This window comes from Pecten maximus, chromosome 18, assembly GCF_902652985.1.
Source record: "Pecten maximus chromosome 18, xPecMax1.1, whole genome shotgun sequence".
In the NCBI taxonomy this organism is placed as follows: domain Eukaryota; kingdom Metazoa; phylum Mollusca; class Bivalvia; order Pectinida; family Pectinidae; genus Pecten; species Pecten maximus.
The window spans coordinates 55,486-70,299 of NC_047032.1; the positions used below are offsets into that span (position 1 = coordinate 55,486).

A 14,814-nucleotide genomic window follows, 5' to 3' on the forward strand; every position below is an offset into this window, starting at 1 on the left:
AATGTCAACTGATCGTTCAAAAATAACTCGTCATTTCAGCAGCTGTAGTGTTCCTTCAAAGACTCTCGTTGTTTCAACAGCTGATCGTACATAAACCTTGCAGCTAACGAATCATAGAATGTCGGACGTTTCGCACCCAAAACGTTTCGCACCACGACGTTTCGCCCCCAAGACGTTTCGCACCACGACGTTTCGCACCCTATGAAAAGACGTTTCGCACCCTAATTTTTTCACTTGTTTTAAACCTTAATAATAGTTAATGTTGTGTTATTTTGATACTATAGTCGTTAATATTGTTATCATTTTTTGTGGGGTTTTCTTTTTACAGGAAATTGGGCGAGTCTGATAACTGATATGCATATTGATACATCTCGGAGATATATATACTCCATTTTCTCGTAAATTTGTTTTTACTATTTTTTTTTATTTACTCCCTTTTCACGAAATCTCGAAAATGCACAACTCGAATCTATAGAACTAATATTTCAAGAAGCCAATCGTACGTATTACGTAGTCACCAATAATAGTAATTGATGATTATTTGTACACGTGTTGTTGCAGCAGTACAAGATTTTATCAGATATAACGACGGAGTTTTTACGTAACAATTAATTCTGTCATAATGTGCTATATTCTATTTGATTGGTTTAAACAGTATTATATTTTGTAAACAGCAAAGTTGTACACATTACATGAATGTAAGGATTCGAAAACAAGCCTAAAGCTTATGTTAATATTCTATTTGATTCGCAGGAGATTGATAAATAATTGATATATTCATTTTTAAGTCATTAATTGTACTAGAATACTAAAAACAATATATATTTTTGCCTATAATTGTACGTTATCTAGCGAGTGTCTAGCTAGATTAGCCGAACTCGCGGGCTTGTCACTCATTAAAACTGTTTATGTTGTAAAAAAGAATGTTAGCATTTAACTTAGAATTACAGTTTTCGTATTTATTTTAGAACACAAAGTTTACGATGTTATTAAACGTTCTAATTACTGAACTGAAACTGTAACTGAAGGAATAATCGTAACTTATGAAATAGTAAGTTTTTATGTGTATTTTATTCCGGGTTGCAATATGTAATATAATCAATTAACAGGAACATGTCAAGTTGTTATGTAAACCAATACAATTACCGGTCACACCGCAGGTGGGCGGTGCTACGGGATTACTTTGTCAGATCACAGGTAGATATAAAATGGCCCGGACAGTGAAGTGATCACCGAAGGCTGGATTCAATAACAAAATACAATAATATACACTCGTCTGATCGAAGTGAAATTTTGCATGGTGTTAGATAAATGTATAATCTGTATGCAAAATGTCCCTCGACACCCGAGTGCATGCTGAACTGCAACTTCAGAGGTACATTTCCGTATTATGCAATCATTCGATCGAAGTGAAATTTTGCATGGTGTTAGATAATGGTCTATATATGTCTCTGTAAGTATGTTACAGAAAAAAATATCAAAAAATTCTTCATTAACGAAATCCTGGGCTTGCAAAATGTCCCTGGTCACTCATTAGGTACACTGCTAATAACAACTCGGATGTGGCTTCGCACAAACATTAACGACTGTACGAAGGGAAGCTACAACACAAACATAGCAAAGTATTTACACCAGTAACGAAGGTACAAAACAATAAAAACACGGTCAAACAAAATATAATGTTAATAATAATGTATAAGTTTAATCATTTTCTATTTCAATAAACATGTTTCACTGGGGGCGAACCGTCCTTTTTATTTTATTTTTGTGGTGCGAACCGTCCCTGTTGGGTGCGAACCGACTTGGTGCGAAACGTGTTGGGAGCGAAACGTCTGGATACCGAATCATATATACCAAATTAAAGGAAAAACATCTGTCTGATGATTGAGACTATTACCAGTGGTACATCTTCGACGGTTTGTCTACATTTACAATTTTCCTGAAATTAGGTGGTTTATCTATGCCGATCGAATTATTAACCTTGATTATATATTAGATGTATTGACAGACGAGGCTAGGACCTGTACGTCCTTTGGAATGAGAGGCCTTTAGAAGGTGATCTAAGCCAAAAGTTTGAGTTATTCCCCTCCATTGTAATTCTTTTAGTTAGTGAGATACATTTTGGGGATTCAGACGACTTGGAAATACATGAGCAGACGTCTTTATGATTTGTGAACTGACGATGTAAAAGGGAGTTCCTCCAACCTCTCATTCACTACATGGTGGAGAAATTGAATTTAAAGTGGTTTGCATTGTAACTTTTGATTGTAATTTACATGTGAAGCTGGCGAGATTAGACTCACCGATCCCTATCATCTCACTGCTTTTTGGCGGGTCATTTTTGACAGATAGGGCCTGCATGTACTCTTTGAGTTATAAATAGCCTATGAGTACTGTTGACTTTTATAATTTTGAAAGTGATGTATCAAATGAACTATTTTATGTGCATCAAAAAAACTGGATTTGAGGATTTTAACAAATTTTGTCTGTGAATAATTACTTTGTGAATTCTATAAAACGAAAACGATAATAAAAAAGTAGCCGGAAAATAATTTCTTGAATTACAATGCAATGTATCATAATTTAAGTTGGACATCTGACCTAGGCATGGTTATTTTCAGTTGGTCATCTAGTGAAGATATTTTATCACATGCATGTCAGAATTTGTGAAGCAGGTTCTTTAACTTATCAATATGCAGCCGTGAACCTTGTGTTTTGATGCTTTTGTTCACTGTTGACTTTTTCACAAGGACAGTTCACGAAATCCTTGCTTATTACCATTTTGAGAAAACAGTTCCATGCAGTCTCTAAAAAGCTTACAAGTGCCATTGCAATTCATGGTCGTAATAATTTTCAATGACGCTGCAAAATTTAATTTGACACTTCTTTTGCATGCAATGCATCAATTGATCTGACGCTTCACATTTAACCCCAACTGTAATAAGTCTTTATGATGTCCAAATTATTCTTTTTTTTTGTCCAATACCAAGACTCAGCAAAGGGCATATTTGCTGTGATCAGTGACACTAATTAATAGAAAATCTCATCCTAGGAGTCGATTAAAAGAGCCATTTTATTATGACTAATCCAACTGTCACTGCTAATATTGCCAAAGATTGTGTGAAGTTAATGCCTATGAAGGTTTGACATAGCGCTGGCCCCCACACTTTCTTTCATTTTTCACCATACATGTTAATTCATGAAAATAAGCTATAATTGCATAAATGAATGTTCAGTGATTGTCTCCACGTCCATGTATCAAGAGATAAACAATATCCTGTTATAAAAATAAGCCCTGGAGTCTTTCCCCACTCCTAAAGACTTAAGTTCTTTTGTTATATCTTTTGAAACCATTGAGATCCCCACTTCATAACCATATAAAGTACCGTATTTGACCTAATAAGGGCGCCTGCCCTAATAAGGGCGCCCCTACCTTTTTTCAAGGAAATAAATCTTTGACTGAGTGTAAAAATGGTGTTCAAAAGTAATAATTTATGAGAAATATTTTGCTACTTTATGTGTTCAATTTTCTTCAGCAAATTAAGTATCTGGAATACATGTTTTCGCCACATTTTGTGTATTCCTACAGGCTATAGATGACATATGTCAGTGCAAAGAGCACCCAAAACTAAACACCCATACAAATAATAACTTACCATCTTTATTTGAAGATAAACTAAAGACTTCATTCTTGTTGATAAATAACTTTTGTTCAGAACAGAAAGCTAGTAAAAGACATTGTAAATCAATTATAGGTCAAAGAAAACGATGTCTGATATGATCTGGGAAATTACCTGTTTCTATAAATAGAACACAAAAGAGTTCCATTTAACATAAATGGTGGAACACACGTTCTCTGGTCTAAAGATCAGCTGGCATGGTTTACAAGTTTACAGGAATATTCAAGTGATGTTTAAGCTTAATATATGATAATGAATAGATATCTTCATCTGGAATAATTTTATGACTGAATATTTTACCGTTTCCACAACCTTGGGTATTCTGCTATAAGGTATAGTCTGTTTCATAAAACTTCAGAATAACTAATCTTAATAAGGGCGCCCCCACTGTCAATTACTCGCGCCCTGCGCCCTTATTAGGTCAAATACGGTATTGTTGGCCATCAAGTGATAAACACAACCACCTTGTTAAAAAGGGGCCCTAGGGTCTTTCCCCACCTCTAGGGAGTTAGTTCTTTGTTATATCTTTGAAACCATTGAGATACCCACCCTATAACCATAAATAACATTCTTGGGCATGAAGAGATAAACACAATCATGTTGTAAAAATAGGCCCTAGGGTCTTTCCCCAACCCTAGGGACTTGGATTCTTTGTTATATCTTTTGAAACCATTGAGATCCCCACCCCATAACCATATATAGCATTGTAAGACATCATCAAATAAAGCTGTTAACAACATTATTTTGAAGTTTGATCAAATCAACCAGGTGAGCGATACAGGCCCTCTGGGCCTCCTGTATATTTTTGTACAATATTTTTTTTTGAAATGAAGCCCTCCCATCTAGTTAGTGTATTACAGGTAAGTAAAAATTTAATGCAAATGATGTTTTTTTTATAACTTATTGACTTGCAATAGACTAAACCCCTTTGTTTAGTCAAATTTTATTTCTGTGGGCTTATTGCAGGATAAAAATCAGATACAGTATTTATATACTGCAGATCCATCAAGAAGCCACAGTCGACAAGAGCTGGGGTCAGAAAGGCAGTCCCTGGGAGTTCAACCTGCGTGATCTGTTTCGATGGTGTGATCTTCTCTGTCACAATCAGGTACAATTATAGTCGACTTATTTTTATTTTTGTCTTTCCTGATAATATGATATCAAAATGTTGTATCTGATTGAAGAGCCTAATTCAAGGTCAAGGTAACAAGTAGAAAGGTCAAGGTTATTTGTAAACATTGAAGGTTATATGACAAATGGGCACTTTTCCTTGTCCAAACAATTATTACAGTTGAAAAAAATATGCAAGTGTTTTATAGATAAATGAATAATCATCAACATTTTGTGATCAAAGCTAAGTAAAGTCTGTTGATTAATGGCTGACTTCCATGATTACGAATAATTACGGTATATGGTGAACTGCTGGTTGCCAGTGGATTTAACCCTGGTGAGTTTGTTGGCCTACTGTACAAGGAGAGACTGGGGATACTTCAGGATAAATATAATGTAGGTCCTGCACAGGATGTTAGAGTCACCATGGTAACAATTTAGGATTATCAGGTTCAGATGTAGGAAAAGTAAAATTTTGTGTGCTTTATAAAACATTCTACTTTTCACATATATATATATTTATAGCCTTGATTGTCTCTCAATTTTTAGCTCACCTGGACCGAAGGTCCGGTGAGCTTATGTCATGGCGCAGCGTCCGTCGTCCGTCGTCCGTCTGTCCGTCCGTCCGTCAACATTTGCTTCAAATCGCTACTAGTCAAAAAGTTCATATACGATTTTGACCAAATTTGGCCAGAAACATCCTTGGCAGAAGGGGAACAGATTTTGCATAAATGATGACTCTGACCCCCGAGGGGCCAAAGGGGCGGGGCCCAATAGGGGAAATAGAGGTAATTCCTTTAAATCACTACTAGTCATAAAGTTATGAATGGATTTTAACCCAATTTGGTCAGAAACATTCTTGGGGGAAGGGGAACAGATTTTGCATAAATGGTAGCTCTGACCCCGGAGGGGCCAAAGGGGCGGGGCCCAATAGGGGAAATAGAGGTAATTCCTTTAAATCGCTACTAGTCATAAAGTTATGAATGGATTTGAACCCAATTTGGTCAGAAATATCCTTGGGGGAAGGGGAACAGATTTTGCATAAATGGGGACTCTGACCCCCGAGGGGCCAAAAGGGCGGGGCCCAATAGGGGAAATAGGGGTAATTCCTTTAAATCGCAACTAGTCATAAAGTTATGAATGGATTTGAACCCAATTTGTTCAGAAACATCCTTTGGGGAAGGGAACAGATTTTGCATAAATGGTAGCTCTGACCCCGGAGGGGCCAAAGGGGCGGGGCCCAATAGGGGAAATAGAGGTAATTCCTTTAAATCGCTACTAGTCATAAAGTTATGAATGGATTTGAACCCAATTTGGTCAGAAACATCCTTGGGGGAAGGGAAACAGATTTTGCATAAATGGTAGCTCTGACCCCGGAGGGGCCAAAGGGGCGGGGCCCAATAGGGGAAATAGAGGTAATTCCTTTAAATCGCTACTAGTCATAAAGTTATGAATGGATTTGAACCAAATTTGGTCAGAAACATCCTTGGGGGAAGGGGAACAGATTTTGCATAAATGGGGACTCTGACCCCCGAGGGGCCAAAAGGGCGGGGCCCAATAGGGAAAATAGGGGTAATTCCTTTAAATCGCTACTAGTCATAAAGTTATGAATGGATTTGAACCCAATTTGGTCAGAAACATTCTTGGGGGAAGGGGAACAGATTTTTGCATAAATGGTAGCTCTGACCCCGGAGGGGTCATAGGGGCGGGGCCCAATAGGGGAAATAGAGGTAATTCCTTTAAATCGCTACTAGTCATAAAGTTATGAATGGATTTGAACCCAATTTGGTCAGAAACATCCTTGGGGGAAGGGGAACAGATATTGCATAAATGGTAGCTCTGACCCCGGAGGGGCCAAAGGGGTGGGGCCCAATAGGGGAAATAGAGGTAATTCCTTTAAATCGCTACTAGTCATAAAGTTATGAATGGATTTGAACCCAATTTGGTCAGAAACATCCTTGGGGGAAGGGGAACAGATTTTGCATAAATTGTAGCTCTGACCCCGGAGGGGTCATAGGGGCGGGGCCCAATAGGGGAAATAGAGGTAATTCCTTTAAATCGCTACTAGTCATAAAGTTATGAATGGATTTGAACCCAATTTGGTCAGAAACATCCTTGGGGGAAGGGGAACAGATTTTGCATAAATGGTAGCTCTGACCCCGGAGGGGCCAAAGGGGCGGGGCCCAATAGGGGAAATAGAGGTAATTCCTTTAAATCGCTACTAGTCATAAAGTTATGAATGGATTTGAACCCAATTTGGTCAGAAACATCCTTGGGGGAAGGGGAACAGATTTTGCATAAATGGGGACTCTGACCCCCGAGGGGCCAAAAGGGTGGGGCCCAATAGGGGAAATAGGGGTAATTCCTTTAAATCGCTGCTAGTCATAAAGTTATGAATGGATTTGAACCCAATTTGGTCAGAAACATTCTTGGGGGAAGGGGAACAGATTTTGCATAAATGGTAGCTCTGACCCCGGAGGGGTCATAGGGGCGGGGCCCAATAGGTGAAATAGAGGTAATTCCTTTGAATCGCTACTAGTCATAAAGTGATGAATGCATGTTCTAAAAGCAATTCTTGAGGTCTTTCAGACCTTAGAGAGTCTGGACTTCATTAATCTGAAAGCAGTTCGGATTACCACACTATAACCATATATAGCATTGTTAGAGATTAACAAATAAAACAAAGTGAATATGAACGTTATTTTGACATTTGGCCTAATCCAACCAGGTGAGCGATGCAGGCCCCATGGGCCTCTTGTTTGTAATTTTTCTGATTAAATCCATTCCGCAGTATTAATTGTTTCAGGATGCAATAATTGATTTTTCGTGTCTTTTTGAAGCATGACAATCGGCCAAAAATGAAATAATTCAAAATATAGTACAGATTTTCTCAGCTTTTCTAGTGTATATGTACTGCATGCAAAAGAGATCTGAAGACACAATTTTATCCTCTTATGGCATATTCATTGCTCTCTCCATATATGAATTAGTGACTTCATTTTTAAATGGATATGAATCAAACTTTATATTTATATTCGTAAAATTCAAGTATAAGAATGCCTTGACAGAGTTCATGATTCAGGGTATTAAAGTCAAAATCATGGTTACAAGTACATGTATTAGTGGTAGAAAATCTTCGTCATCACTATCAGACTTCAATTTTAAACAGATTTTTGTCTCATATATTGTTCAATTGGCACCTAAGGGAATTTGTTTTTTTTTTATTTAATATTTTTGTACTTGCATTATACTTTTATTGACAAAACTAATTTTTTCATCATGAAAACACCACTGGGAATCATTTCACAGTCAATGTTTAAGTAAATAAATAGATTATTATCTAGTGTCTCTGTTACATCTTGAAAAAAATTATAATCAGAAAATCTTCAATAAATTGTTTAATCTTTTGAAATGTATCTTCCCCTTAAGATGTACAAGTTATCTCATTATTCCCTAATGTCTGCACCAAGAAAAATGGATAAACATGCACTTTTTAAAGTTGGACACCACATCATTTGAGAATTTGTATTGCTTGCTTTGTCTTGTCTAGGTGAAGGATCTGTACGAGAGGATATTTCCTGATAGTCTGCCATTTTATGTGCCCAGTAGACAAGTAACCATTTCCAACAGTGTAATACAGGCAGGACACTCATTTCTCTGCCGTGAAGAGTTTGTGTCAAGGGAGACAACTCGGTCACTGTACCTCCTTCACCACCTCCTGGAGCGTATGGAAGCAGTGATGAAGTGCGTCCAGATGAACTGGATGCCCATTCTTGTAATTAAAAAGTATTCCACAGATACATGTATATGTCAATGTAGTCAGTTTAATTATTTAAAAATGGCTGATGTTAATAATTACGGTGATAGTGCTGTCATCATTGGTATTTATATTTGTGCATGAGGATGCCATTTTTGTTTCCATATTAACTTTACCAATCTTTGAAGCAAGCTATATCAGTTCCAGCAAGCAGTCATTGATAAGTGTTTTCATCCATTTTGTGAGCGGTATAACATATATTATGATATAATGAATATCATATAATGCAATATGCAAATTTGAATTTGACCCCAGTTGGGACCTCAGTCCTGTGGTAAGACCAGCCTGGTCCAGCTAACAAGTTATGTCAGTTCCAGCAGGAAGTCTTTTGATTAGGGCTATTCCATTAAGATATCCACCTGACCCCGCAGGACTCCAAAATAAATCACTTGTATCCATGGTTGGATTTCCTTCCTATTACTTCTAGTAATTCATTTAATAAATTCTATAGTTGGTACCCCTTAACCAAACCTGGAGTGGGATAGATGTTTTACTGGAATAACCCATAACGTTTCCTCCATTTTTGTGAGCAGTATAACAAATATTAAGATATGATAAATATTGTAAATATTATAAATTTATAATTTGACACCAGGTGGGGCCTCAGTCCTGTGGTAAGACCAGCTTGGTCCAGCTACTGTCCAGTTTGACCGGCCATCACCTACATGTTCTAGCAATGAACTGTTCCATGGACACCACAGAACTACTGGGCAGATTTGAAGAGGTTTAGTACTCCAGTAATCCGTTGTACAATCTGTCAATTTGTTATAAAGTTAATGCAGCAATATATTATAGTTTCCTATTGTAGGGACTGAAAACGAATTGTGCAGATTAGTAGATTGTGTTGTCATTAATTCAAACCAGTAAAGCCACATCCAGAGGACTGATAATCTTTTTCTCTTACCCTGGACAGGGATATCCACAGTTTTACTGGGGTGAGATTTCCTTATCTCACTCTAGGTAAAAGATAAGCTACATATACTTTTTGCATGTTCTCAACACTTTCATTTTATCACATCAACAATACCATGATGTCAAGGTGACTACACAATGACGTCATGTTGACAATTCAATCAGGTCACATCAACATTTCCTGGCATTGACAGCCCTGCAGGTAGGGCGTAAGAATTGTACCTGATGTCCCCATTGCATGATCATAAGAGGCGACTAAATTTGGGATCTTATCTTTTCTCTTCTTTCTTAAGAACTTTTTCTTCCTAACGTCTCCCTTGACACTGCCTCACTTTTGGCCTTTAGTTGAGCGTTCGCCCCTGTGAGGAAGGCTTTGGGTTCTTTTCCTGGCCGAGACATACCAGAGTCTTTAAAAATGGTAGTTGCTGCTCCTGCTTAGCGCTCAGCATACAAGGAGTAGGACGACTGGTTCGCCCGTTGTCAGTATAATGTGACCGGGTGGGGTGTGCTGCTGGATGTCTTTGGCAGTATGCTTCAGGGAGGTAGCACTATAAATCGGCAAAAGTTCCGGCCTATCACAAGGAGACTTAACACCAACATACTGCAGCCTCCCAAAACACACATACGCACTCAACACACGCATGCATGTCGCACGTACGGGAGGCCGTCCTTAAATGACCTTAGCTGTTAATAGGACGTTAAACAAAGTAAACCAAACCAAACCAAACCTTGCATTGATGTAACGTCAATATTAGATACATAAGAGGGTATAAACAGGGTAAGAGAAAAATAATCTTTCACCCCCTTGGGGGTGAGACAGGGGAATCTCAACCCTTGGGGAAAGATAATTATGCTGCCAAACACCCGGCAAGCCTCGTGTTTGGCAACTTAAGAATCTTCCCCTCACGTTGAGAATCCCCTGTCTCACCCCCAAGGGGGTGAAAGATTCTATTAGTCTACATCACAGGGGTGATAATTTCCTATTAAATTCAAAGAAAAATCTTATCCAGAGGGTTGAGATATCTTTGTCTACATCACACAGAAACGATTATTTTTCTGCCATACTTTCTTGCTAAATGTCTCAGGTTGTAATAGGTGATATGAATACATCATGCCATCATTGTATACAATGTGTAGTAAAATCTGTACCACAGATTGACAGAACCAGTGTCGTCTGTCCTCTCTGATGTGTTTACTGACTATTTCCTGTTACTGTAGGCAGATATCCAGAACCATGTAGAGAAACTCGTCTACACAACCGAATCTGTTGTCTTGGATACCACCATCCTGCTTCTCCAAGGTCAACATGTCAGTATGGCAGGGAGGCTGCAACAATCCTGGAACAGCTTCAGGCAGTGTGAAGATGCGGGTCGGTACAGTTATGGTGGAAATCCTATTGGTTCGTTGGGTATCATGTGACAATCAACAAATAGTTTAATTACTCTAACACCTCCATTGAGACTCTAATGTTTTGATTTGCTGAATTGAATCACATGACCCAACTAATAATACAGGGTTATAAGAGATTTATTTCAGAGTCATTAATGTTTACGTGGAGGTCAGTTTCCTTTATTGGCTAAAATCTTTGTTGACAACAAGATGGCAACTGTTTCAGAGTTTGGAATGAAACTGTCGAGTGTAGAAGAGCTAGAGTCTGTCAAGGTCAAGGTCACATGTCTGACAGAGGTCATAAGTGACATTAAGCAGTCTCTCCAGACTCAGACATCTGATAAAGGAGCCGGTAAGGACATAACAAGAATTCTTACTTCAAATTCCTTTATATTTGATGTTAAAATGTATTTAAAAATGACAAATTGTAAATTGTTTAACTATTCAATTCAAAGATTCAAATGGCTGCCTCTCTTGTTCCTCAGACGATAAATGTATATACGGGTATCTTGATTACAGGCCTAAGATACATTGACAAGTTTCCCTTTATTAGTCCCCCACCGGAATCCGGGGGGGACTATAGGTTTGCGTTGTGTCCGTCCGTCTGTCCGTCTGTCCGTCCGTCCGTCCGTCTGTCCGTCCGTCCGTCTGTCCGTCCGTCCTTCCGCACACTATTTGTCCGGGCTCTATCTCCCATACTATAAGACACTGGAACTTCATACTTAGTGTGTGGGTTCCCTGTGGGAAGGCGGTGTGTCGCATACAAAAACCGGGTCACTGTGACCTATATTTTGACCTCTGACCTACATTAAAGAAAAAGCTTGTCCGGGCTCTATCTCCTACACTATAAAGCACTAGAACTTAATACTTAGTAGTATTGTTCTCTGTGGGAAGGCAGTGTGTCGCGTACAAAAACTGGGTCAGTGTGACCTATATTTTGCTATTTTTTGACCTCTGACCTACATTAAAGTAAAAGTTTGTCCGGGCTCTATCTCCTACACTATAAAGGACTAGAACTTAATACTTGGTAGTATGGTTCCTTGTGGGAAGGCGGTGTGTCGCGTACCAAAACCGGGTCACTGTGACCTTTATTTTGCTATATTTTGACCTCTGACCTACATTAAAGTAAAAGTTTGTCCGGGCTCTATCTCCTACACTATAAAGGACTAGAACTTAATACTTGGTAGTATGGTTCCTTGTGGGAAGGCGGTGTGTCGCGTACAAAAACCGGGTCACTGTGACCTATATTTTGACCTCTGACCTACATTAAAGAAAAAGCTTGTCCGGGCTCTATCTCCTACACTATTCAATACATTGAAGAAAATACATGACCTTATTGCATCTCGAGATTCACACTCATTGCTATTGGATCTCGAGATAACAACCCGGTGGGGGACTGTAATTCGTTGAATTATCTTGTTATTTTTTCATTTCTATTGTAAACAGTTAGAAGTTGTATATAATATGTAATGGGTATCTTCTTTAAATGGTTTTTAGTGAAACGGGGGGAATTAGGTTTCCTCTCAATCCGTCTTGTGCATAATATGTACGTAGTGCCCAATTAAAGTTTGTCAGCGCTTTAGCAGTTTCACTCCTCGTGGAATTTTTATCAAACTTAACACAATGATAAAAGACCATGTTGTCTTGAACAAGTTTGAGTTTCATGTATTTTTGGGTCATGGTCAAAGTCGCTTACTGTTTTTAGCAGGGCACGGTAGGGGATTTGTATTGATTTAGCACTACCGAGACTGAGTATGCTTGTTTTGTTCAGTAGCGAAAATTTAATAATTATTCAGTACATTTGTACATCTTTTTTGGTGTGGCTAAAAAAGTACCTGACTGTACAAATTGAGTGAGACATGTTCTGAAATTACATAAGTTGATTAATTTATTTAGTATGGTGACTGACATTTTCTAATAATTTCAGAATTTCTGAAGACAGTAACAGACTTGGAGTCAGAGGTGACCTCCAAGTTAACGCTGACCTATGTAGGGTCAGGCAGCGGGGCATTTAAGTGGGCTGACAGCGTGCTGGTACAGGCATTACAGGCCGGTCACTGGCTACTTATCGACAATGTCAACTTCTGCAGGTATCAATTGTTCACAGAGAATAACATGTTATGTCCTAAATAATGTAACAGAAAGGTATGCTCATTGCTTGCGATCCTTTTATCCTTTAAAGTAAACCTGCCAAGACTTCGTATTAGTTTGGTTTATTTTGTTTAACGTCGTTTTAATAGCCAGGGTCATTAAGGGTGTGCCAAGTTTTTGAGGTGGAGAAAAGCCGGAGAACCAGGAGAAAACCACCGGCCTATGGTCGGTACTAGGCAAATATACTACCCCATGTGGGTTTCGAACTCGCAACCCAGAGATGGACGGCTAGTGATAAAGTGTCAGGACACCTTAACCACTCAGCCACCATAGCCCCTAGACTTTATGTTAAGTACTGTTGCTAGAATATTTCAACAGCCATTGAAATTTGTATGTTGATATACAGAGGAGCCCACTTATTTGAATATCGGTTATTTGAATATCCCGTTTATTTGCATAAAATTCTCAGGTCCCGATTTTCTTCTTCTTTATCTTTGTATTTTAATCCCGTGTACATGTATTTGCATCGACTAAAACACTGACTCCCGCTTATATGCATATAAAAATTCCAAAAAATCGAAAAATTTTAATTGATTTTAGGGTATTTTTGTGATTTTCCCGTAATAAAAGTTTTAAGAAAAGTGTTTTAACTTACATATTGATTCGACACGATGTACAACGTTATCTAATCATTGGTTCCCACTTTGTCAAAACAGGTTATGTTCGATGCATCGATATCGACATTTAGTTATTATCCAGACCATATCAGTAGCATTGTGAAGAAGAATTACTGAATAAAATATTTATATGCCTCATCTTTTGATGAGATTTGTTTATTTATTATAGCATCGATCCAAACCTGTGTTCTGTGCACTTGAACACTCGCTGAGGCAGGTTGCGATCGCCATGATTGTTTACTAGGCGCGTTGCATTGTGGGGGCATATGTGTAATGAACGACAACTCTTTGTGTGTGTGTGCGCCATTTTCCAGAACAAACCCAAACGACAATACACATCTCACGGTCATTTAAGACAGTCTATTGCTTAAGCAGTTCATCATCTATGATCAAACAACTAATATACTCATAGCAGGAACAAAACGCATCTCGAGACGATAATGAATGTTAATTGAAACGATCACATTGTACATCGTAGTGCCAACCCACGCGTGTATGACCGATATCGGACCCACAGACTCGGAGTGACAAGTAGTAAACGATGAAGTATATGCAAATATTTGTACATTTACAAAGAATAACAACCCATTTATTTCGTATTTACTCTTATATTTTAAATAATGTTTTTTTAATTATATTTTTAATGCAAATAACGTAAACAATCATATAGCGCCCGTTTTGAGTACCTACCTGACAATCTACATAGTGTATAAGAGGGGCCTAAACCCAACTCCGCCTATACGAATACTCCGGTTATTTGCATATTTTGTCATGGAAAAAGGGCTATGCAAATAAGCGGGTTGCTCTGTATATCTTAAAGAGCACTGACTGTAGTAACTGTAGAATATTTTCTACTTAACTGACTTAAGACTTTGTATTTATTGCATTTCTTAATAATATTTTTCTGTGATACAGTAAATTAAATGTTAAATACATCTCTTCCTCCTCACAATGAAGTTAAAGGGAAATATTCAGAGTTAAAATGTCGTTGGCTGAGCTAAATATATATACTGTAAATGTACATATTTTAGTGGTAATCTTATTTTAGTGGATTTTGTGCTGAAAATGTTCTGCCAAATAATGATGGCACAAATTGTAGTTACAATACATGGTTTTCTTTCTTTCAATTCATCATGGT

The 14,814-nt window shown here is 38.0% G+C and overlaps 2 protein-coding genes across 5 annotated transcripts in view; both read left to right on the top strand.

The window, feature by feature from the left end:
- The window catches only part of LOC117316911 (midasin-like), a 25,031-nt gene extending 15,700 nt beyond the window's left edge, over positions 1-9,331 (top strand). The window contains exons 2-4 of one of the 2 annotated variants that reach the window (XM_033871690.1): positions 4,681-4,788; positions 8,341-8,576; positions 9,203-9,331. In XM_033871690.1, the coding sequence (XP_033727581.1) occupies positions 4,681-4,788; positions 8,341-8,576; positions 9,203-9,257 (399 nt within the window). In that variant the 3' untranslated portion in view covers positions 9,258-9,331. The remainder of the gene's footprint in view (positions 1-4,680; positions 4,789-8,340; positions 8,577-9,202) is intronic. The other variant, XM_033871691.1, reaches the window with a different exon arrangement.
- Positions 9,332-12,840: 3,509 nt separating this feature from the next.
- LOC117316908 (mesocentin-like) overlaps positions 12,841-14,814 on the top strand; it is a 68,492-nt gene continuing 66,518 nt past the window's right edge. For all 3 annotated transcript variants that reach the window (XM_033871685.1, XM_033871688.1, XM_033871686.1), the window contains exon 1: positions 12,841-12,998. In XM_033871685.1, the coding sequence (XP_033727576.1) occupies positions 12,983-12,998 (16 nt within the window). In that variant the 5' untranslated portion in view covers positions 12,841-12,982. The remainder of the gene's footprint in view (positions 12,999-14,814) is intronic.